This window comes from Sebastes fasciatus, chromosome 1 (assembly GCF_043250625.1).
Source record: "Sebastes fasciatus isolate fSebFas1 chromosome 1, fSebFas1.pri, whole genome shotgun sequence".
In the NCBI taxonomy this organism is placed as follows: Eukaryota; Metazoa; Chordata; class Actinopteri; order Perciformes; family Sebastidae; genus Sebastes; species Sebastes fasciatus.
Genome location: NC_133795.1, coordinates 31,329,354 through 31,354,612, shown reverse-complemented (window position 1 = coordinate 31,354,612; position 25,259 = coordinate 31,329,354). Strand labels below are relative to the sequence as shown.

Below are 25,259 nucleotides of genomic sequence, written 5' to 3'. Positions count from 1 at the left end.
GGCAGTGGAGATCATGATCGGACTGTCTGACTCAATCCTGAACAATGAAGTGAGCTCAGAAGTGGGTGAAGGGCAAACAAATGAAAGCATTAGTCAGACGTGACATTTTATCTGTGTCAAATTGGGACATGTGTGCCTGTCTGTATGCTGGGCGTTATTCAACTCTGACTAACTCAATCACTCAACTTCCTACAGATTGTGAATCTGTTTGTAGGAAGTTATGTGATTGAATTAAATGTTCAGGGCTGTGATGACTTGTTGAGGACACCCAGACAACATGTCCTTGTTTTCTTCAATCCATTTTTAAATGATAGATTCAATTTTTCACTCAATGATGCTTTTCATTTTAGGGAAAGATGAAGAGGAATGAGGGAATGAATGGTTTTAAAAAGGGCTACAACCAAAGATTATTTCCAAATTTTTTATTCATTGATTAATTGTTTGACCTTTAATGTTAGAAATAGTGAAAAATACCCATCACAGTTTCTTAAAGCCCGAGGTGACATCTTCAAATGTTTTGTCCAATCAATAGTCCAAACCCAAAAGATATTCAGTTAGGCTAACTTAACAATATTGCATGAGAGGAAGAAAAGCTGCACATCCCGCTGAAGCTGGAGCTCGGGAATGTTTTGTATTATTGCTCAAAAAATGATTGAAATGATCAATCATCAAAATGGTTTGCAATTTTCTGTTGACTAATTGCATATTCAACTAAACATTTCAGCTTTAATCTGAATATGTTCTCATATTTGAGACTATGGAGGCGTAGCATTGGCGTCCTGTGGGGAGCTTCTAGCAGCTATGGCCATGGTTTAGGATTGTGTGAGGCGACACGGAGAGGCGACTGTTCGTTATAAACAACAATGGTGGCTCCTGAAGATGTTAGCGTAGATGCTGCAGCATCAGTTATATCAGAACAAAGAACGGCACTGAAGGCTTTTCTCAATGGAAAATATGTTTTCGCTCTTCTCCCGACTGGCTTCAGCAAGAGTTTGATTGATAGATAGCTCATCCAATCACCTGCCAAGTATTTTTTGACAGTGCCTGTCCTTTCCCAAACACTTTCCATTGACGGCTTCTCAGATGGTTCTGTGTAACAAACCATCTGGTGGGTCAGGTTAATAGTATTGTGCTAGTGAATATGATCTTATATGACAATGAAGTATGTGCCATCTACAATAACTAAAGTTAGATAAACACCAGGAAGATATTTATCTGTCTCTCTGCCACATTTCTAATGTATGTGTATCCTGTGACTTGTTGGTGATTTTACGAGACTTTCTATTGAAAGATGGTCGGGTCCTCTAATCATTTTGTTTCATCTCTGCGTATACTTCATGTCTTTTCAGATGTTTTCTCTCTGAAGAATAATTTGAATCTGTCAAAGTTGGCTGAATATAATGTTTAGGCACATGGACAGGCTGGGAGACATCCAACTCTCTCCTCCAAATACTGGCGGTATAACAGCTTGACAGACCTCCCACCTTACACCCTGACACCTGCCAGTGTGTCTGCACATGTGGGGGGAAAGATGGGTATCACCTCAACTCCTACACATAAACCAGAGCTCCCCAGGAATGTCGAGCTATAAGAGGGATCAGATCTTATCAGGGATTTTCTTTTCTTCCTCTTTTGTTTAACGTGTGTTTGCGTTAGCTTAACACCGTGTGGATCGGGGTTTCTCATGTGGGCCACCACTTCACATGAGAAGTCTTGGCTTTAGGTGGCTGTTTGGGGTTCTCACTCATTAAGGTGAGGTGAATCATCCCTGAGGCAACGCACGGCTGCATCTCAACAGAAGCACTTGTCAGGGAAGAGAAGAACATAGAAAGTAGAGCTGTCTGGCCTCCTGGGCGGTACGAGTGGTCGTTTTTGTGTTATGATGACCAGGATGAAAGTGAGGACAAAGGTTTTTTCTTACACTGGAAGAAGAAAAGATGTTGAGTCAGGGTGGCAGCTATTGTCATGTGGTAAAATGAGTAAGATGTTTGGATGTGCAGCAGACGGGTCCACCATGCTTGACTCTCCCCTTTCCCATCACTGTCTAAACTGTATCAAACAGCTATGGAGTGCTCCAGGGATGACGTATTTTTGTAGGCAAACCAGGAAGTTAACATCATGGTTCCCCCGTCAAAAAGCCAATGGGATTTATCATTGGGTTTTGGATTATTGCAGAAAACTAGAATGGCATTCGGAGAGCGCAGACCTCCGCCAAGCTGCCCAAGTACGATTGCACCCCCCCCCCCCCCCCCCCCTTCTCCGTGCAGCTTGCGCCATCAACCATGTGTATTTATGTTGAGATCAGCGTCAGGAACGCGTCATCAGTTACACTGCGCATGTCTTAAAGCCTGTGGTGTTAATGCATAGGCTGAGCGGAGTTATTAAAACAAATAAAACAAACAAACCAACGCCAGTGAAAACATAACCTCCTTCCTAGGCCTTTGGCCTTGGCGGAGGTAATAAACTCTGCCGTAAACAAACGTTTATGATACTTGTACGTTTTGTTCTGCGATATAATCTTCACAAATGAACACCACTTTATGATATTTGAAGTGTGAATGCAATCGCCAGAAGTACAAAGCTAACGTTAGGCTATAAACGGACTACACCACGGTCACATGAACACGAGTATACACAACAAGGCTGTAAAGGAGGACGGCGTTTAGTAGTCTCATTTAGCCACTTTTTAAGAACGTAAAGGTTTCAAAATTCACAAGTGGGATATTTACTGACGTGTTTTATGTCGTAGAATAAAACGTTAAAATCTCTTAAGCTTGTGTTAACCACTGACCTTTTCATTTCAGGCGTCTAACTAAAAACCCGTTGACTTCCAGACGAGGGAACCGAAAGTGCTAAAATGCTACTACATTAGTATGATGAGCTGCCTCTGTTACGGCCGGTTGATGAGTGTCTGTGTCTACTTCTCTGTCTGTTTGTCTGTGTGGGGTTCATGCAGTGATATCAGCTTGCTACACTGTATTTATAGTCAAAATACTTCCCTGCCACAGAGATAACTCTAATTTAAGTGTGTACATAACAAGGTAGGCATGAGGGGGGCTGCTGATGGGAACTATTCACACAGGCACTGCTAGTTGTTATTCATACATCATTATAAATATATGTGAGCAGCTATTGTTGTGGCTCCCAGTTTCAAGGTCGATCCCTCTCACTTCTGCTTTTTTTTCCACCTTGCAATCTGCTCTTTATTCTCTGATCTCTCTCTTCTGCCTCTGTTTCCCCACGTCTCGCTTCCGTGCATATGCCATAGCTGACGGTGTTGGGTGGAATGTGGCTCAACGCTCGGTTTTTAAATAGCATCCTGGCCTGAATCAGCCGCTCCTAATAAGGCAGAGGGCAGTGACACTGGCCCCAAAATATCAGCAACCGCCTCACTGAGAATAAAACTTTTCCTTGCCTTGATAGCGAAGGATTATCGGTGATAAGCCGTTAGTACAAACAAGGTGCTGCACACGCAAACGCAACAGAGCTGTTTTGAATCAACTTAAAGTCAAGATAACACGTTTAACTGTAGGTGGTCTACGCAGGATTTGAATAGCTTGAGCTGCAGTTGTTTGTACTTTACAGTAATGGTGGCTTAGGTCAGCTGAGGCTGAATGTGCCATCAGTCACGTGTGAAATAATAGCGTTAATAATAGCGTTTAACCACTGCAACTACAGTTACATTGTAAGTAGTACTAAGACTCACATGAGATGTTTAGTTTCTGTCATGACACATAGCGTGAAATCAGCAATGAATCTTTAATTATAATATATGTATCACGATTAAATGTTCATTGTGATGTTCCTTCAGGATCCTTGTGGGGGCGCCGCAGGCAGCGGGGCAGGGCCTGTTGAGGGGCAGCCGGCCAGGAGCCTTGTTCAAGTGTCCAATCACACCCGAGGAGTACGACTGTGAGAGGGTGGATATCGATGGAGATTGTGAGTGAAGAGCTGAAACGATTCGTCTGCTAATTGATTAGCTGCAACAATATGCTGCTAAATGAATCAGCAAAAATTGTGATAATCGACTAATCATTTAAGTAATTTTTTTCAATTCGTTTCAGTTTATCAAATGTAAATCTTTGTTTTTTTTCTTGTTTCTATTGTTACTTTTATTGTTTCCAACTGTTGGCCAGATAAGACAACCAGTTTATGTCGACTTACCCTATAAAAATGGTGATGGCCATTTTCTATTAATTTTTAATTTTCAAATGGTTAAGCAATTGATTAAGAAAATAATCTGCATATTAATGGAAAATGAACATAAATTGCTGATTTTTTAAATTTTTTTAGTCACTTAGACTCGCTGCGCTTTCTTTTCTTAAATTTCCACAGAGATTATTCTCGACTTTCATCTCTGGTTATTTTGTGACATCAGGAAAAGCCTTTCTGGATTAATTCAGTTACTTACTGTGAATACCATTATGCATTTATCTTCAAAAGCTTCTAACTAATGTTGCCATTAAAATCTACTTACTCTAAATTGTATTTGTATTTAGTCATTTGCATTGCATTAGAGAAAAGTTAACTATAATTTGAACTTCAATAACTCCTCATTGAATAACAAAGTGCTGTTTGCTTACGGTGGCTCGTATCCTAATTGGTTTACAATATGGTGTTTTCCCTTAGTGAAACTGGACAGAGAGAGCAAAGACAATCAGTGGCTGGGAGTCACTGTCAAGAGTCAAGGGATCGGAGGAAAGGTGGTGGTAAGTGAAGATAACATCCTGTACATGCATCAGTGCAGGAAGCGAGCTCTTTCCTGCGTTTGAAAGTAAAACTGTTGCTCTGCTTCTGACCCAATGATATGTAAACACAGAAAGCACATTTTCACTTTTGGTTCCTCTGTTAAGTTGTACTAACTTTTAGTTCTTTATGCATGACTATGAATACTAGATTTTTTTAATGAGTCACCAGTAACAGCACAGTAAATCCTAATGGTTAATACTTAATGACATTTCCTGTCCCTCACCAGACCTGTGCTCACCTGTATGAGCTCAGGCAACGCGTGAATAAACCCTCAGAGACTCGTGACCCCATTGGACGCTGCTACGTCCTGAGTGAGGATCTGACAGAGCGAGACGACCTGGACGGAGGAGAGTGGAAGTTCTGCGAAGGCCGGCCGCAGGGACACGAGCAGTTTGGCTTCTGTCAGCAGGGACTCTCCGTCAGTTTCACCCCAGACAACAACTACATTCTGTTTGGGGCTCCGGGAACTTACAACTGGAAAGGTAAGGTGTCTGAATCACCCTGAAAACAAGGCTGTGAAAAGGCAGACATGTTATTTTTCCCATTGTGGTGTTGCAGTTTTAAAGTTGCATTAATCATTTTTAGGGCACTAGGTGGCAGCAACGAGAAGACAAGCAGACAATCTCATTTTTTTCTATCTGAATCTTTGGTCAGAAGTTGTCTTGTGTTTTCAAATTTTAATGCAGTCTGAGGAAAATATGTGTGTTATATTCTTGCCTTCTTAAGATGTGATATGTTAATCTGCGTCAGTACACATCCTGTAGACCGGTATGACGTTTAAGAAGGAAAGAAAGAAATGTTTGTAGGAAATGTTTTTACAATTAAATCTCCTAGTTTGTATCTATTAACCCCCTTTTGCCCTCATTAGTGCTGCACCATTACAATGTGCAAATTGTTTTCTTGCCTTGGATTCAAGGAGGATGTTCATTATTGACAATTTTCACTGGATATACAAAACATTAGAAGAAATACTGTTGCAACTAATGTGAGCTAGAGGAGAGAGCCAACACATGTACACTGCCTAATTAAAACAGTGCTATTAACAGGACAATACTGTTAGGGATTTAAAAAAATCAAATTGATTTATAAACCAATCTAGTGATTGGACACAGACATTATGCAGAGCAGCGGCATGCATGTAATCAAAGAAAGCCCTGCGATTTATCTGGTGCAGTAATCAGTTACTGGATTGATTTATTTTGTCTGCCACATCAATCAATCAATGCTCATGTTGATCTTAATTTATACAATTCACATTCTAAAACATAAAAATATAAGTCTACATTTTGTCTGCTAGATGCTGATGTTGATGTTTTTGATTTTACTCAATGTTATTTTATAGTGTAAGACATTCCACTGTGTCCACAACAGAACATGCATTTAGATGGAAAGACAGGTGTGATTGTGATTGTGAGTCTGAGAGTGTCGGCCTGTCTCAAATTCATACCACACACAGATTCTTATCCGATTTTTTGTAGTGTTTGTTTGTAGTGTATTCTAAGTGACAAAATTAAGTATGCTCAAAGCAGAGAGTACGCATACTAGGGATTTTTTTTTAGTGTGCTGTCGATAAACACTACTCACTCGTAATGCAGTGCACAAAAGAAATAGAGGAGCTGCTTAAAGCTGACATTAAAAAGGGGTGTGAATGGTGGTGAGACAAAAAAGAAAATTACTAGATCTTAGGAAAAACACTTTGCAGTCTGTTTTTGAAGTCTAATTTTTGAGTTGTCTTCGCAAAGTCTTGTATTGATGTCCAACGTTGCACGTGTATTGTATCAGTTCCTGTTAGTATAACATGGTATAGTATGTTGATTTTCTTGTATACTAACTGCTAAAACAGTATACCATGACTGAGTACATACTGTGTATAGGATTGGTAAGTAATACAAGTGTTTATATTCTGATGTGTGCTGTGTGTGCTTGTTGCTTTGCTGTGCCCTCACCTGTTTCCATTCCAGGTGAGCTGCGCGTCCAGCTCCTAAACCAGACTCTGCTCGACCTCGGTCTCTATGACGACGGGCCCTACGAGGTGGCAGATCAGAAACAACTTAATGCCCAGCTCATCCCTGTGCCCTCCCACAGTTACCTGGGTAGGACTCGCCCTCTTTGCTCACTGCTGCCTGTGCACAGGAGAGAAAGAGAGGGCCGGTGCAGGGCGACACCAAGGCTCAGGCTGTACTCCAACATGGCTGCCAAAACCCCAGGAGCTAGGAACAGTAGCAGCTGCCAGACTGCCTCTAACTGGTCATTCCCTGTGGATTATCTCTGAATGAGCCTATCTGTGTGTGACTCACAGAGCCCTGAATGGGACTCCACCTCATTTTTTTTAAACGTTTTCCCATGTGAATGTGGGTGGACATGTGAAAAATGTCCAGAGCTAATTGTGGCCTGGCATGAATTCGGATGATGCCAGTATTTGCAAAAAAATTTGGCCTTTCTCCCTTTTTTGAGTAAACAAGGGAAATATTTACTCCCAAAAAATAAACCCAACAACAATGACGTTATCCTCATCCCATCACCGCCCTCCCCTAAAAACAAAGTACAGGAAAACATGTCAAAACTTTTACGAGGGTGGTGTACAGGCAGTCAGGGTGCAGTCTGAGCCTGAAACGTCGTCTCTCCACCAGGTACCCAGTGGTTTTGCAGGACCACTGCGGCACCACAAAGAAAAAAAACACCAATCAATCACAGCCTGTCTCACCTGCACCTCCCTTTCCCCCTCTTTTTCCTCTCTTTTCACTCTTTCCCCTCCCTCACCATCTCACTATCCCATCACTCCCCTCCTACACTCGTCCTTCTGTCTCTCTTTCTGTCTTTCTCTTCCTGTCTTGGGCCATAGGGCTCTTGTTCATGGCTAGCCCCATTGAAGATGCACTGCTGTACAAAACTCTGGAGCCCTCCAGCCGGCCCACACCGTTTGAGGACGTAGCTCATAATAGCTACTTAGGTTTGTAGGCGTGAGGTGTTTTTGTTTGGACCGGACTGGGCTTGTAGTGGAAGTAGTCCCACCTTCCTCCTCCTTCTTCGTCTTAATCCTTTCTGCTAATTCCAGATAGATTTTTAGTGTATAATCTATGTACTATATGGGGCCGTATCACCTGTACTGTTATAAAGAGACAGCCATCCGAACCTGAAGATTTTTTATGTAAAACTTTAATTTAATTTAATTTGATTTGATTTGATTTAATTTAATTTAATTTAAATTAATTTAATTTAATTTAATTTAATTTTTTTGGTATGATTATTTTTCACTTTCTGCTTCTAGCTGCTGATTTGACGATGGCAAGCAGATGGTTGTCTCTTTGAGTAGCAGCGGGGTGTTTGTCTGTTCTGTCTGTAGACATCTGTCGTCTGTAGTGTGTCGAGTCGGTCTGCATGTGTGTGTCGGTACGAAGCTTTCCAGGTGGTGGTGGTTTTCTCGTCAGTTGTCGTAGTGTTACTAAATCGATTTACTCATATAAAGGTTTAACTAACAAACAAGACAAAGAGTCTACAGCCGTGCTAGCGGCTCTGTGAGGCTGTACTTATAGGCACAGCGGTGCTTCGAGCTAAATGCTAACGTCAGCATGCTAATATGCTCACAATGCTAACATGCTGATGTTAAGCAGGTGTACAGTAATGTTTACCATGTTCACCTTGGTGTGTTAGCATGCTAACATTTGCTAGTTAGCTCTAAAAACAAAGTACAGCTGAGGCTGATGGGAATGTTTTGCAGGTTTTGTCATAATACAGATTACTGGACACATCAAAAATCTTGACCTGATGAAGGCGCTAGATGAAATTTTGAGGGATCACCAAAGTTATTACAGTTCGTCCTGAGGGGATCATGAATGTGTGTACCAAAGTTCATGGCAATCCATGTAACAATTGTCGACACATTTTATTCAAAACCACAGATGTCACCCTCATGGTGATGCTAGAGGAAAAGCCAGAGGATCACCAAAGTCCATAGGATTCATCCTCTGGGGATCATGAATGTCTGCACAGAATTGTGTCCCAATCCATCTGTAGATGTAGAGATATGTCACCGGATCGTTCAAAACTTTGACCTGCTGGTGGCGCTAGAGGAAAAGTCAGGAGATCACCAAAGTCAATATGATTCATCCTCTGGGGACCATGAATGTCTGTACAACATTTAATGGCGATCCACCAGACAGTTGTTGAGATATTTCATTCCGGACGAAAGTGGAGGACTAATGTTTGTTTTTGTTTAACGTTCTGAATCTCGTGGTCTTTAGTGTCCATGTGTGACGACTCATCGTCTGCTTAACACAACCTGTTTATTGTTATTGTTCCAGTTATTACTTTTCACTAAGTGTGTGGATCTGCCATAAATCTCTTTATTCGCATACCTCCAGGCCTGCTTACCCTCCCGCTCTCCACATTGAGCCGTCTCCTTGACAACACTAATTCCCACATGACCTTTTAGCCTTCATTTATAACTCACATGCTTCCATTGATCCTAACCAGATGATACATGCCACACCTTTGCATGCTTACTAAAATGATAGACACAGTGTTGTAGCTATTTCTGATTATTATTTTTTTGTTTATTATGTTATGGTTACATACATAAATGTTATTACAAAGAGCAGCGTATTGCTGAATAACAGCATACGTCCTTTTTCCCTCAATCAAGGCCAAATCAAATCCTGTAGAGATTAGATAAAATAGATATAAAATAGATCTTTATTATTCGGCTAAATGTAGTGTTATGTCAAAGCCAGGTTTTCTGAAGACTTGATTGTTGTTTAGGTTTTCATAAAATGTGAGAAAATACAGTCTGTTACTGTTTTTCATATACTGCAAGAGTCAACACAATAGTCGTGCTTGTCATTTTGACTAAATCTAGTCTTTACTTTATCTTGCTTAATTTGTCAAAAATGTAAGAAAAAAAGAATAATAATACTAATAATAAAAACAATAATAAAAAAATCCGCTTTTAGTTATTTAAAGTTTTAATTGCTCATAGCAATTTTCAAAAAAAAAAAATCACAAATCTAGTTTGATGGTATAAAAAAGAAAAAAGACAAAAGATTAAAAATGTAACGGGTTGCAATATGACTTAAAAAGTATTAACATTACTTTCAATTATATCAAGCTGTTGCCACTGTGGCATGAGACAATACCCTACTAATTAAAAATAAATAGAAATCTGAGCTCAGAGGACGTATTGAGAATATAATGTGGAATGAAATATAAAATAAAGTTAATACCATCACTTATGTGAATAGTTTGAAAGACAGGGTAATGCATCCCTGCACATTTAGTGAGGATGAACCTTCCACAGGAGAATGAACAACGCGATTGAAGTTGTGTTGAAAATTGTGTATGACATGGAAACATTTAAAAAAATGTCATCCACCTAATTCAATTAATTTCTTAGATCATATGAAATGAAGTGAAACCAAACAGTTAGGTTCAAGGTTCAGCTTTATCGTCATTTTACAGCACATCATAAAATGCAGCTGTAGCCTCCTCCTTGCTATGCGCACAGAAAATGTATAAACTGGTAAAATATTTTATATTACAACAAAATAGGCAATAAAATAGAACAAGAATAGAATAGTAACAAATAGAAAAAGTAACTGAAAGAATGCCACTGTAATGTGCAAATTATGGTGCAAAGACTTGAATGAGTGTAGTGCAGATAAATTACCATTGTTGCAGGGACCCTATAAAAACCTTTTGCTGCCTTAAGCTTTCATTCCCCATTTAGATTTACAGAGACGACCTTGTAGCGAGTGTTAAAAAGCCGCCCTGTGTGGAAAAAGTAGCACCTTTGTCTCCGTTTTTACAGGACTTGCGATGCAGACTGTTGCATTCCTCACCTGCCACCCTGGAGCTGCTCACTGTTTGTCTCCGTTGTGTTGTCTCCTCCTGCATGTTTACTCAGGACTAACAGATGAACCCCCTCCTCACGGCCTGATAGATTATTTCACACCCTCCCCTCTGCATGCTTTATAACCAGTGAAGCAAATGCACGTGGTTGCTTCTGTTCAGGTGAAAAGTTTGCTACGATGTGCTATTTTTCACAGCTTGATAAGAACACACATCTTGTCATGAAGCAAACACGCACACACTCCCTCCCCCTTACACTTGTTCACTCCTACTGATTTATATGCAAGCACACATTCCTTTACACACACACACACACACAGACATACACTCCCACACAAAAGTGGAGCTGCTTTAGGTTATAAATCTGATTAACGTCCAACCACTATGTTTACATCCTGCCTTCGCTCGAGGCAACTGATAGAGAGCAGCAGCTTCATGAATCTCATGAGACATTAGGTGAAGCCCCATACGTCTCCCTCTGTTAGCTCACAAACAGCCCATTTCTGCTTTTACCAGTGGACACGCAACCATTCGCCGGCCTCCAGCGGTCTTCAAACACGTGCACACAGGACATTTACACCCATCATGAGTTTGGCATAAAATCAATAGTCACTTAAGGCACATTTCATTAGTAAGAAGATGAGCAGGACATGCTACACAGAGAGGAGATGAGCCTCTGAGCCCTACAGTCAATACTAACCCCTGACCCTTTCCTCCGTCCTGCCCTACCATCTTCCAGGGTTTTCCGTGGATTCAGCCATGGGGATAATGAGCCTCGGGGAGCTGACGTTCGTGGCGGGCGCACCTCGGGCCAATCACACCGGGGCAGTGGTGCTGCTGAAGAAGGACAACGTTTACCGGCTGGTGCCGCAGCACATCTTCTGGGGGGAGGAGCTGGCGTCTTCATTTGGGTACTCGGTAGCTACGACGGATCTGAACAGGGACGGGTGAGGAAATGCTGGATGAGGAGACAGTCTGGATGATCATCACTACAGTGAATAATCAGGGGTTAACAGTGGTGGAAGAAGTATTCAGTATTTTTACTATTAAAGGTACAGTGTGTAGGAATTGGTGGCATCTAGTGGTGTGGTTGCAAATTGCAACCAACTGAGTACCCCTCCGCTCATACCTTTCCAAGACTGTGGTAATGCCTGGCTTAGAGGCCATCCTTACTATAGCAACACTACTTTAGGAGCAACGGAAGTCAGACGGTGGCTGGCGGTACCACGGTTTTGCACTCTGCGGCTCACGTTACCGCAGTTTCACAAGCGTGTCGGAGAACTACGGTGGCCTTCAGATAACGTAAAAACGCGAAAAGCTCTCTCTAGAGCCAGTGTTTGGTTTGTCCGTTCTGGGCTACTGTGGAAACATGGCAGACTCGGGGCAGAGGAGCCGCTCCATATGTAGATATGAAGGACTCATTCTAAGCTAACAAAACACAACGATTCTTAGTTTCAGGTGATTATACACTAATGAAAACATAGTTATGAATATTATATTCCATTTCTGCTAATAGATCCCCCGAAATGCTACACACTGTTCCTTTAAATGTCTAAAAGTACTTATTTCTATATCACGGAAGAATTATGACATTTACATATTACAGTACTTTACTGTAGCTGCTTTATATATCATTTTGTGTAGTTTAACATATGACAAGGCATCATATTTTATAAATTGACACACATGTTTTATATAAAATCTTAATCTGAAAAGTAACTAATAACCGTCGCTGTGAAATAAATGTAGTGGAGTGAAAAGCACAATACTATGTATTATTTATGCCTTTGAAATGTAGAGGAACAGAAGTAGATAGTAGCATACAATGAAAAGGAAAATACTTCAGTAAAGTACAAATACTTTAAACTCTCAAGTACAAGTATATAAATAAATGTACTTAGTTGTATTCTACCAATAAGAGTAAAAGTAAATGGGAGGTGGTGTATTTAAAAAAAAATGGATCAGAGGTTCTAGGGTCTCACAAAAACTAAATCCAGTGTTATATTAATTTGTATTCTCTGTTTCTGTCCATATAGCTGGACAGATCTGATTGTTGGAGCTCCTAATTTCTTTGACCGTAAGGCAGAGATTGGTGGGGCTGTGTACGTGTACCTGAACCCCTTCGGTCACTGGGACGACCAGGCTCGGCCCATCCGTCTCAACGGGACCTACGACTCCATGTTTGGAATGACAGTCAGCAACGTAGGAGATCTGGACCAGGACGGGTACGGAGGTGAGAACAACAGGCTTTTTTTCCACACAATTCATCGTCAACTTATACTTTAATAACTTATAATACTTAACTTATAATATAACAATGGAAAGGGACTGATTCTGTTCAATTTCTACTGCTGTTGTTTGAAATAGAGGGGGATATCAGTAGTTTCAATCCAGTTAACATTCACAAAGTTTTACTTTCACTTTCAATCATACTGTGGGTTCTGTTTTAAACCATTTAAATGTTAACTAAAAGATAATTTAATTGAATGTGTGCACACTTTAAACAGTTTTCAATCATTTCTGTATCTGTGCAGATATTGCTGTGGGGGCACCGTTTGATGGAGACGGCAAAGTTTTCATCTACAGAGGCTCAGATGCTGGAATTGAAACCAAACCTGCTCAGGTGAGTTTCATACAACAGTTTAGAAATGAACCAACAGATGGAAGGAAGAATAAAAAATAAAAAGACCAAAGGAATAATAAGAGAGTGACTGTCTGAATGGATGATGACCGATCAGTGTGTCTTATCCCACCAGGTACTGGATGGTCGTGACTTTGATGTGAGACGTTTTGGATACTCCCTCTCAGGTGGTTTGGATATTGATAATAACCACTATCCAGATATTGCTGTGGGATCTCTTAATGACTCAGTGGTTCTCTTCAGGTGAGAAAATATTCATTTAAAAACCCAAAATGAGATCCTATATTTGATAACAACATGTGTTTGACATAAATCATAAAGGCCCAATGTTTAATTTTTACTGTTGGAAAATTCCCAACAGTAAAAATTATCCATCAACTGTTGGTTGATGGATACGGTACAGATATGATGTCACGTTACTCAGACTACAACAATAAAAGCGCTAACTTCCTTCTACCTCCACATAGATTGGATCAAATTCCAAAAGTTAAGCAGACATTAATGACACACATATACTCTCAGTTTGCATCGTAAATCTTGCGTGCAATATGAATGTGAAATGGTTCATGACCTCTGGGCAGCTATTGTTGGATGTATATAACAGCATGCTGGAAACAGAGATCATTGTGGGTCCAGCATTATGCATATTGGGTGTCTTAACAATGGAGGCTAACCTGTCCTCACAAGTGTGTTCTTGGGTGAACTAGCCGTCATTATGGGGCTGCAGCAGGATAGTACTGAGCTGGCCAGGATAGCGTCTTTTGAGCAGCTTATCCACAGAGTGAAGAACAGTTTACATGTTTTATCTGGCGTCCCTATCGGGAAGGGATAGGTAGAGTTGAAAAGCAATAACCGATTTTTTATAAACAACAACAAAAAAAAAATTCACAATCCGTTTTTAATTAGTAGGGCTGGGACGATGCACCTCTCTCCAGATTCGATATGTATTGCGATTTTTAAGTATTGCGATTCTACAAGAATTGCAATTCGATATGACGATTTATTGCGATTTTTGCTAACTTTTTTAACACTAGATCATGGGAAAAAGTTGAATCATACACTTCTAGGTACTTTTACTTTGGAAAATATCTAAATTGATACAGTAAAATATTTGATTTTCAGCATGTATGTAGTCAGAGATGTCCTGAAGTCAAATGTATCAGTCATTGTCAGGCGTTATTTTTTTTTTCCGGTAACCCAAAAATCAAAGAATAGACTTTTCCCTCAAAAAAATTGGGGTATTTTCTTTTTAATTTATAAGGGACATGTAATGTTTTATGCTTCTGGTAAATACAATCCAATCAATCTTATTTCCATATATGTATTTTGTATATACAGTTCCCTTTGTTAACACCTTATTTTGAAAACCGAACGTAATCACACGTGTATACTTCCACTAACTTCGCCAAGTTCGTCGCTAGCTCTGCCATCAGCTCCGTTCTCTTTATATATCCATGGTCAGCTCCATCGGGGCCGTTTGAATTCATTTAACATAAATATCAGTATATGGGTGCTCTACAGTTGTAGCGTCGGCCCATTTGACCACGGAGATGCGAGTGATGGCTGGCTTGACCGCACGTTACCGCAATAAGATAACGTTTCCTGTCCATGACAGAGTTAGCATGCAGCTTTAGCCATGATGTCTAGCTCTGCTTTTCCTGCAATGTGTGAAACCCAAAGTGTTTCCATACTTTACTGTATGTGTGGTGTTTACCACTTTGGATTTAACATGTGAGGGTGCAGGTCGTATCCACGCAGACCCTCCGCTGTTTTCTACTTTATCGTTTCGGCTCACTGCAGCCGGCTGCGTTTTGTTTTGGTTGATGGATACGGAACGGATGTGATGTCACGTTACTCTGACTACAACAATAAAAGCGATAACTTCCTTCTACCTTGACATAGACTTAAATTAAGCAAATATATTGATTCTGCCATTAAAAAAATTAAATTTCAATTTAGTCATAATTGGTTGTACCTGACACACCTCTTTGTTTTTTTGTGTGTCCCTAAGGTCTCGTCCAGTCGTCCATGTGGTCAGAGAAATACTAATCGACCCTCAATACATTGATCTGGAGCAGTCCAACTGTAAAGGCAGAGAAGGAGTCTGGTAAGAACTGATAATGTGACAAATAATCCAGGATAATTAAACTAAACCCAGATTAACAAAAGACAAACCAGCTGCTTTTTTCTCACCTCAATCTAAAATACTGTTCTCGTTGTAAAAACAGATATTTATTTTCTCTCTCCACCGTCTGCCTTTTTTAGTGTGGAGGTCAAGGTCTGCTTCACCTTCACAGCCCACCCAGAACACTACTCACCACACATTAGTAAGTCACACCTCGCTTTTCAAGACTATTTCCTCTCAAGTGGGACAGGAGTCTATTTACAGTGGAAAGTAACCTTATCTGTGGGGTAACATCAGACTTTATTTGGATTAAATCACAGCTGTGTAACACTGTATCCCCTCAGATGGGGACTTCGTATGAGTTCTGCCCCCGCTGGGCTCTTTAAGTGCTCTCTGTGTGTGTCCTGACATTTTTCAATCCCTCTATCTCTCTCCATGCATCATCCTCCTTTTTTTTTACTCCCTTCAAGTCCTAGTGGTGCACTTTGAAGCAGACACCGAGCGCAGGAAGTTGGGCCTCCCGCACCGCGTCAACTTCCTGGGCCGCAGTTCGCTGGAGCCGGAGTACACTCAGACAGAAGAAGTGGAGCTGCATGGACAGCGTCACCTTGTGTGCACCACTGCTACCTTCCAGCTCCATGTCAGTAACTTAGATTAGACAATAACTGGTGGTTCTTGGTCTTGTTTTTTTTGTCTTTTATTTTACTCTGGTAGCAAAGTAATAGTAAAGGTGTACCATGTGTGTTTTGGCAATCTATGTTTTGAGTTCCAGGGCATTAAACAGTTAACTTTTCATTCAATATGTTGACACAAAGAAGATAAAATGCTTCAAAAATCCAAGATACACACTCTTTCACGTCACGTCACAAACTCTTTGACCAAATTTTCTTTCTCTGTTCATGCAGGAGAACATCCGTGACAAACTGCGTCCCATCTCTTTGGCGATAACGCACACTATCAAGACTGTGCCACCGCGCAGACACTCAGATGCCAAGAGGCTGGAGAAGCTGGCGCCCATCCTGAGTGTTTCCCCCTCTAATACGCTGCACTCTGAGGTCGGTAACAAAAAGGAAGTAGAAGTATTTTATGGCTGGGATTAATTTTTATGGGCCACACTTGCCCGCAGATTACTTTATAAAGAAGTGGAGCTTTATGAAACACTTCCCATCAACAGTTTTTTTTCTGCTGTAATTCAGGCTTGTCAATGCTCGTTAAAGCCAAAATATACTATATTCATATTACATATAAAACATATCGAGCTGAAAATGTAAGTCTGTTAACAACATAAACATGAAGAATGAGATTTTTGTAGAAATTGACCCTGGATTGCTTGGTTTGTGTGGTTAAAAGATAATTCACACAGTTAAATGCTGCAGTGAGGATTAATTACTCATAGCTTTCATAAATTAACTGAGATGTTTTTGAGTCATCATCCTTATTTTGGAGCCTTAAGCTGAATCACCTTCTTACCTCCTCCCACAAACATCCGCTGGCTCCATGGTTTTTCATCCCATGCAGTTTTTCTCTCTTGAACCCCAAATATCTGCTGCTTAAAGGGACAGTGTGTTTTGTGGGATCGCTTGGCAAAAATGGAATATAATGTTGATAACTATGTTTTCATTAGCGTATAATCACCTGATAATAAGAATCGTTGTGTTTTTGTTATCTTAGAATGAGCAGTTTATATCTACATAGCGGGTCCTCTTCATGGAGTCAGCCATGTTTCTACAGTAGCCCAGAACGGACAAACCAAACACTAGCTCTAGAGAGAGACATTCACATGTTCGCGTCGGCCACCGTAGTTCTCCTACACGCTTGGCACACGGGAGAAATTTCATTCGGTTGCAATCTGCAACCTCACCGCTAGATGCCACCAGATCCTACAGACTGCTCCTTTAATAGGCATTTTAAGCTTAATGATGAAGAAAAGTGTAACGCTATTGGGCTGCACCAAACAGTTATTTTTTATTATTGATTAATCTGTAAACCAGAAACTATTCATATTTAAGAAGCTGGATCCAGTGATCTTTGTCACTTTTGCTTAAATATAACTTAGTTGTTAATATAATGAACACATTTCAGCATTAACCATGCTACATAACATCATTTAATCTCGTATTAAAACCCTTAACTAGATGTTGAATGCGCTTCGAGATTTAATAATCAACTTCTCGTCTGTCTCCTTTACCCTCCGAAGGTGAACTTCCTGCGAGAAGGATGCGGCAGCGACAGAATCTGCCAGAGCAACCTGAAGCTGGGCTACCAGTTTGGAACGCGACCCCTGACCTCCGACCTCTTCACCCCTCTGCCAAAGTTAGTGTCTGCAGAGCCCACTCAGTGTGAGATGATGGCCTTGATGATGCAAACTGTTGCCTAGCAACCTATAGCCCCAACACAAACAATTGTTTGCATGCGGTGGTAATAACGTGTGTACGAATGTTTACCTTGAGGATATAATGCCTGGTTTAATGTCATGTCAATTGATATTGAAGGATATATTAATGTTTTTTTCATTATTTAATAATGATTTTTATATCTTATATCTTATATTCGTAAGCCTTTACAACAACGTTTAGGTTGCCAGGTTGTGAAAAGTTACAAATGTTAGTACGTTTCTCACTTTTAAGCAGTCAAGGGGAGATAAATGTGTCATGTTGGAGCAGAATAAACACAAGCCAGAAGGATTCTGTAACTTATAAACCGTTAATAAAGAGGGACTTATTAGAAAGTGGTACTTGTCTTAATAAATCCTGGTGCCTTATCATTATGTACCTGTTTTCCATCTCAATTCCCCACCCTCTCCATGTAGAGATGAGGATGATGTGCAGGTGTTCTCCCTGTCAGACCAGCGCTTGGTGGTGCTGGAGATCACCGTCACCAACACGCCCTCTGACCCCCTGCACCCTGACGAGGACGGAGATGACGCCCACGCCGCTCAGCTGCTCATCTCCATCCCAAACACTCTGTCGTATGCCGGCTCCAGGGTCCCACCACAAGTATGGGCTCTAATGAGAAAAAGCTTTTTTTCCTTGGCGTTGAGGTGCATTCATTAACTAGAAACATGTTTGGATTTTTCGCTGATGGTGTTTGTTTGCTATCCTGACTCGCTGTAGATGAGATGCCAAGCCAACCAGAATGGCTCCCAAGTTGAATGTGACCTTGGAAACCCTGTGAAACGAGATACTAAGGTACGGAAACAAAGCAGTTAAAGCTTGGAGGATTGTCAGGATTAAAAGATACAACTTATCATCATAAAAAAATATATATTGATACCTTTTGATATTTCTTCCATACAGTGTGAAATAAAATCAGCATAATTTAACTTAAGTGTCATTAAGTGTAATGAAATATCACTTTATATGTTGCTTTTTCAGCTGAAATTCACCATCAACTTGAGCACATCTAACATCACGATTGAGACCACTGAGTTGACAGCAGATCTCTTAATGACAACGTAAGCCCTCCAAATCTCTTCTTGATGGATTAGCATCTTATTGCCCTCACATCAGGCTTTGTTATTTAACATATTGAACAGTTGATCACAGTGTTTGTTTGTGTTTGTTTTCTTCCCAGCATCAGTGAGCAGCCTGAACTGGCACCAGTCACAGCATTTGCTAAAGTTGTGATAGAGCTCCCTCTGTCTGTCAGTGGGTGAGTAAAACCTTTTAAAACAGCTTCTTCAGCAATGCATGTGGCACAGAAAGACTGCTTTATCTACATGTTTCCCTTTGGTGTCCTTCAGCTTGTTGTGTCTGACAACTCTTCATTGAACTCTTCATATATGATGTTTACACTAAGATATTCAAGATATAATGAGCATCGTTTTTAGGACTGCAACCAACGATTATTTTCATTGTCGATAAATCTGTCTATTATTTTGTCGATTAATTGATTAGTTGTTTGCTCTATAAAATGAAAAAAAATTGTGAAAAAAATGTTGATCTGCGTCCTCAAATGTTTTGTTTTGTCCACAACTCAAAGATATTCAGTTTACTGTCATAGAGGAGTAAAGAAACCAGAACATATTCACATTTTAGAAGCTGGAGTCAGAAACTTTTTACTTTTTTTTCTTAAAAAATTACTCAAACCGATTAAACCATTATCAAAATAGTTGCCGATTAATTTAATAGTTGACAACTAATCAATTGATTGTTGCAGCGCTAATCATTTATACACATATCCACAACATTGTGCCTCAAATATTTGTTGGAAATTTTGGGATCTTTTTAAGAATTGAAAATAAAGCTCTGCTGGATTTTACAATGTACATGCATGAGTTTGAGTAAATAAAATTAATCTTGCTCTCTAGCAGTTATGAGAGACTTGCTATTATCCCAGGTTTGCTTGCGGTCTTGGACTGTACAGCTACTGTACCCAGTAAACAGATATCTGCTGTATGAAGTTGTGTGAGTGTGTTTGCAGCTGTCTGACCCACTGATGTGATCCTGTTTTTTTTTACTGTAGGCTCGCTCGTCCTCACCAGCTGTTCTTCAGTGGGTCAGTGAGGGGAGAGAGTGCCATGACCAGTCTGGAGGACATCGGCAGCCCCGTGGACTTTGAGTTTGTGGTGAGGAACCAGTGTGTGTGTGTGTGTGTAGGACCCCTGTATGTGTGTTTTGATTGCCTTGTGGACCAAGGTCATAATAGTTTTTTATTCTCCATTAGTTTTTATTTTATGTTAGTTTTGACTTTTGCGATTTAATTTTAGTTTAGTTTCATTTTTTTAGAAAGGTTTAGTTTTAGTTTTTATATATTTAGTTTTAGTTTTACAGTAGTTTTAGTGTATTTTTGATAGGGCCAGCTATAATGTCATTGTCTCAGAAGAATGTAGCTATATACATACAAAATACATGGTTGAAGAACTGTATAGGAATGGCCATAATGTTTGATCTTCCTGCTACTTTAGTGTCCGATGTGAAACAATTGTAGCATAGCGCCATCTCCTGAAGGTCAAGTCTGTTCACTTTCTGTGGTTGATTGTCACGAATTTTGACTACTGTAAAAAAGGAAACTAAAATGAATTCACGTTAATTTTTACATTATTTTTATTAGTTTTTAACCAGAAAATATCATTTCAGTTTAATTTTTCTTAAAGGATATAGTTTTCATTTTCACTACTTATTTTCATTATAGTTTTAGTTTACTATAATAACCCAGGTGTGGACACAGGTGAACAGCGTCTGACACGTCATGGCTAAAGAAAGACACATCTTAATATAATCTGTGTTATATTCTTTTGTCCGTCAGGTTTCTAATCCCGGCCAACCTCTGCAGACGCTCGGCTCGGCCTTCCTCAACATCATGTGGCCTAACGAGTTGGCCAATGGGAAGTGGCTCCTTTATCCTGCCAGTTTGACGTTTGAGGGTCACCCAGACACACAGTGCACTCAAGCAGGGGCCTTGAATCCTCTGAAGCTTTACAGCTCCTCATCTGCAGAACTCCCACAGCCGGCCAATCTCAGGGTAATAACCCATGCTAGGAAATCTTATTTTAACACAATCAATAAATACGTCGCACTCAGTCTGCATCCACGATTAAGGCCACAGAAGGTGAGGTTGATTAATGTTTTTTGGCTGGAAAGTTGCTAAAGTGAGTGAACTGCCTGAAGGTATCTCAGTGGCAGTTAAGAGCTGGTTAAATTCTTTTCACAGCTTCAGTGCTTCCTTTCCTTATCTCATTTAGCTCAGGAGTCTCAGGTCCTTCGTGTCCATCGGGTCCATTGTGAATTGGGATTTTTTTACTTTAGCAATTAACAATTCACAACGTGGGTATTCTGGCCAACTTTTAGTTCAATCTCAATTTGAATATTAGTTGGGTTTGCTATTACAGGTAGTTTTTAGGAGAAAAAACATACAATGCAATAGTAAACCTCTTCATTAGGTCTACGTTCTCCTTTCTTATTCACAGTGCGTCTGGCTGTAGAGAATTCAAGATTTTGTGCTGGAAATGTATATATATACACATACATACATACATACATAACATACATATATATATATATAAATATAAATATATACATATATATATATGAATGTATGTATGTATTAATAAATAAACTGTAAATATACAGTATTTGTTAGATGACAAAAACACTCCTTTTCCTCCTTACATATAAAGTATTTTCCATCCAGTTAAAAGAAAAGTGGTTAAAAAGGAGCACATTTTTGGATGCAGCTGCATGTAAAGTTACATGTGGTTGTCAAGACTTTGACGGCAACATCTTGTTCTACATTTCTACACCGCTACATCATGTACCACACTGATGCTTTTTGTGAAGCATAACTCAACCATTTTTAGAGACTGATCCATCTCTACCTGTATGAATGTGTCACTTCCATCAGGCTGGGCGAACGCGGCGTTCCCACCCAGAGGAGGAAGGTCAAGTGAAGACAAAAGGCAGCGTGGGACGAACCACCCCAGCTGTGGCGGCTTCAGAGAGACGCAAGTCTCTCAAACTGGTAAGAGGGAAAGAAAAACACAGATTGCACAAAAGAAAAGATGCAGGCTTTGTTACTTTTGCTTTTCACTGTTTTTTATAGCTGCTTTCATCTGTCTCCAGTCCATTTGAAAGTGCTCAGCTGTCGTTTCTTCTTCCAGGACTGTCTCTTGGGGTCGGCACATTGTGTTCTGTTTCAGTGTCCCCTCCACAGCTTCTCCGGTCAGGCCGTCCTCAAGATCCACGCCAGACTGTGGAACAGCAGCTTCATAGAGGTACAAAAGACCCTGTAATCATTACATCAGCACCTTAGTGCACAGTACTCTACCTCTCAGCTTCACTCCAGCTGTTACAGCTGCTGCTGCTCACATTGAATGCAAGTGAATGAATGATAACTGCAGCAAGCGCTCACAAGAACTTTGATGTTAAGGCTGGCGGCAAACTGTGAACACAGCTGTCAGCTTTGACCACTGAATCACCTGCAGCTGCCCGTTTGATATTCAGTGGGAGATCCAAGAGTAGCAAGAAATATACAACTTATATGGTGTTTTTCCTTGAACTTCAAATAATTTTTTTTAAGATGGCAGTTTTCTTCTTTGGTTTGACTTATTTCCACATTAATAAAGATGTTGGCGCAGAACATATTATTTATTAATATATGTTGAGTGCAGTTTGTGTGTGTGCTAAAATAGAAAATGCTTTATAGGGAGAAAAAAAGACTATGATTTAGATTTGTACAATGTGTCTAAAAAGGTTCATTCAAAGGTTAATTCAGCGTTCAACGTTAATGTTTTGTTTCACTTACCCAAAGTCAATTTTTACCTGCCCCTATATAAATTGTTTTATTTATTAGCGGTTATCAAATAACAACAAAGACCAAAGTTAATTGTCACGTTTAATCTTTATTTATGTAACTGAATCTAGAGTTTCACCCACATCCTCCAACGTCACTCAACTAAACTCCTGTTTTTAGGATAATTTAAATGCTCACTTTCAGCTCATAAACTTTAAAAACTCTTTACCAACCTCAATTTTCTTGCTCCTGCTGTGTCTGGACAGAGATGAGAAGGAAGTAGGATGGCTCACTCCTTAGCTACTTCCATCATCAGCTCCAGAAAAAAACAATGTGTTTCATTCTTTTATTGGGCAAGTGAATCGCTAAATTTACTAGCCAGGAGTAGCATTTAACTTACCCCGGGCATGCCAGAAATCCTTATTGTTGTGCCCTGTCATTTCACAGGAACTTTAAGAGCTGTTTCTGAATGAACAGTTTATGTATTTATGTTTATGTTTCTTTGTCTGTCTGTCTATCAGGAGTTTCCAGCAGCCAGTGCTCTGGAGCTGCTGGTCAGAGCCAACATCACTGTGAAGTCCAGCATCAAACACCTGGTCCTCAAGGATGCTGCTGCACAGGTACGCAGCACATACCACAACACGTATCCTCAAACATTTTACTTAAATTTTGTTCACTAAGTGTTGGGTACTAAATGTCTCTTTGATATGTTTCAATGTTAATGTGGTAATAACGCGTTAACGCAAACTCGTTTTAACACCACTAATTTCTTTAACGCATTAACACAACTTTTTATTTTTAATTAACCTCTTAAAATGTTCAGAGGCCATGTAAAGACCTGGTTAAATAATGCTTCAAACTTACACTAAATATTGGTGAGGAAAAACTGGCATGGCCATATTCAAAGGGGTCCCTTGACCTCTGACCTCAAGATATGTGAATGAATGGGTTCTATGGGTACCCACGAGTCTCCCCTTTACAGACATGCCCACTTTATGATAATCACATGCAGTTTGGGGCAAGTCATAGTCAAGTCAGCACACTGACACACTGACAGCTGTTGTTGCCTGTTGGGCTGCAGTTTGCCATGTTATGATTTGAGCATATTTTTTATGCTAAATGCAGTACCTGTGAGGGTTTCTGGACAATATCTGTCATTGTTTTGTGTGTTAATTGATTTCTAATAATAAATATATACATACATTTGCATAAAGCAGCATATTTGTCCACTCCCATGTTGATAAGAGTATTAAATACTTGTTGTTCCCTTTAATGTACATTTTGAACAGATACAAATGTGTGATTAATTTGCAATGAATTGCAATTAACTATGGACAATCATATGATTAATTGTGTTTAATTATTTATTTTTTCATATAAATTGGCAGCACCTTTTACTTGTACTCTTTTTAAATACATCTATTATCATTACAGGCATGTGTGACTGACTCACTGATTAATTCAGCAGTGATATTTGTTCTTGTAATTTTGCATTTCCATTGCATGCTCCAGGTACCAGTGATGATCTATCCTGAGCCTGGTCTCGTTGACCAGTACCTGATCCCCTGGTGGATCATCCTCATAGCCGTCCTGGCAGGCATCCTGCTGCTGACTCTGCTGGTCTGCATACTGTGGAAGGTAACACACACACAGGATAACTGACTGTCACTGCATAACACTTGTACTCTCTATAGGCCTTCTTGTTCTATGTTTCAAAGTCCCAAAATGTATAAAGATTCGTTTTATTAGATTCAGATTCAGCCTGTGAGAGGTCTTTATAGTTTAATTGACTTCATCCCTGTCACCCCACTGGCCATTACTCTGGCATTTTCTCATCACTTTCCATGGTAGTCCAATGATTTCTATCCGCTTTGTTCTGTCCTGTAATCATTTTATTCCTTCCAGCTCACTCTCATCTCTTCCTTTCCTCTTTTGTGTGTCCTCTGTGTGTCCTCCCTTTTGTTTTGTCTTCTCTCACTTCCATCTGGGGACTCTCTATCCTTAAACCCCCTTTCTCTTTCATTTCCCATCTTATTTTCTTCTATTTTACTTTCCCTTTGGTGATCTGTCGCCCAGTGTGGGTTCTTCAAACGCAGTGAGCGGCGCCGGCACTATGACACGGAGTACTACCGCGCCCATTTGGGGGTCCAACCCTCGGAGGTGGAGAAGCAGGCATCAGAACTATAATATAAAAAAAATATTATTTCACTCTGGCCTGCTCTCCCCTCCTCCTCTCCCTCCAAGCGGTAAAAATACTCAATCGCTTTGTTCCTCGATGCACTCTGGTGTGGCTGCTGTTGTTCATTACACTGTGAAATATTACCATATTTTGGCACAATTAATAACAAAAACACACAGATGTGATATCATAGCTTTGGGAGGGGATTAACGTTTAATCTGTGCTCATTGAACACCATCCAGCCACCTCTCCATCAGAGCTTGTCAGATGCCTGCTGTGTGTTGTGCCTCTTGCTGTGTAGACTTCACAGTTTAATCATCTACACTTGTTCATTCTGGCACCCGTCTATGGAGACTGTTCATTTTCATCTATTAACACTTGCATCTCATGATCAACTGGCTTTTTTTCAGGTGCCAGAATTAACATTATCATTAATATCAACAGGTGTTTTTGTTCACATGAATGTGTTTCTTAATGGCACTTTGGCAGCG

General features: G+C 40.1%; 1 protein-coding gene across 3 annotated transcripts in view; it reads left to right on the top strand.

Moving 5' to 3' along the window:
* itga7 (integrin, alpha 7) overlaps positions 1–25,259 on the top strand; it is a 42,437-nt gene that overhangs the window by 14,056 nt on the left and 3,122 nt on the right. The window contains exons 2-24 of one of the 3 annotated variants that reach the window (XM_074643249.1): positions 3,812–3,939; positions 4,630–4,709; positions 4,976–5,231; positions 7,592–7,699; positions 11,333–11,540; positions 12,630–12,826; positions 13,128–13,216; positions 13,350–13,477; positions 15,246–15,341; positions 15,500–15,561; positions 15,830–15,999; positions 16,265–16,414; positions 17,557–17,672; positions 18,169–18,355; positions 18,473–18,547; positions 18,734–18,813; positions 18,933–19,010; positions 19,824–19,926; positions 20,607–20,822; positions 21,702–21,818; positions 21,958–22,071; positions 23,111–23,209; positions 24,102–24,227. In XM_074643249.1, the coding sequence (XP_074499350.1) occupies positions 3,812–3,939; positions 4,630–4,709; positions 4,976–5,231; positions 7,592–7,699; positions 11,333–11,540; positions 12,630–12,826; positions 13,128–13,216; positions 13,350–13,477; positions 15,246–15,341; positions 15,500–15,561; positions 15,830–15,999; positions 16,265–16,414; positions 17,557–17,672; positions 18,169–18,355; positions 18,473–18,547; positions 18,734–18,813; positions 18,933–19,010; positions 19,824–19,926; positions 20,607–20,822; positions 21,702–21,818; positions 21,958–22,071; positions 23,111–23,209; positions 24,102–24,227 (2,983 nt within the window). Of the gene's footprint in view, positions 1–3,811; positions 3,940–4,629; positions 4,710–4,975; positions 5,232–6,710; positions 6,843–7,591; positions 7,700–11,332; positions 11,541–12,629; positions 12,827–13,127; positions 13,217–13,349; positions 13,478–15,245; positions 15,342–15,499; positions 15,562–15,829; positions 16,000–16,264; positions 16,415–17,556; positions 17,673–18,168; positions 18,356–18,472; positions 18,548–18,733; positions 18,814–18,932; positions 19,011–19,823; positions 19,927–20,606; positions 20,823–21,701; positions 21,819–21,957; positions 22,072–23,110; positions 23,210–24,101; positions 24,228–25,259 lie in introns of all 3 variants that reach the window. The other 2 variants (XM_074643240.1, XM_074643258.1) reach the window with 2 other exon arrangements.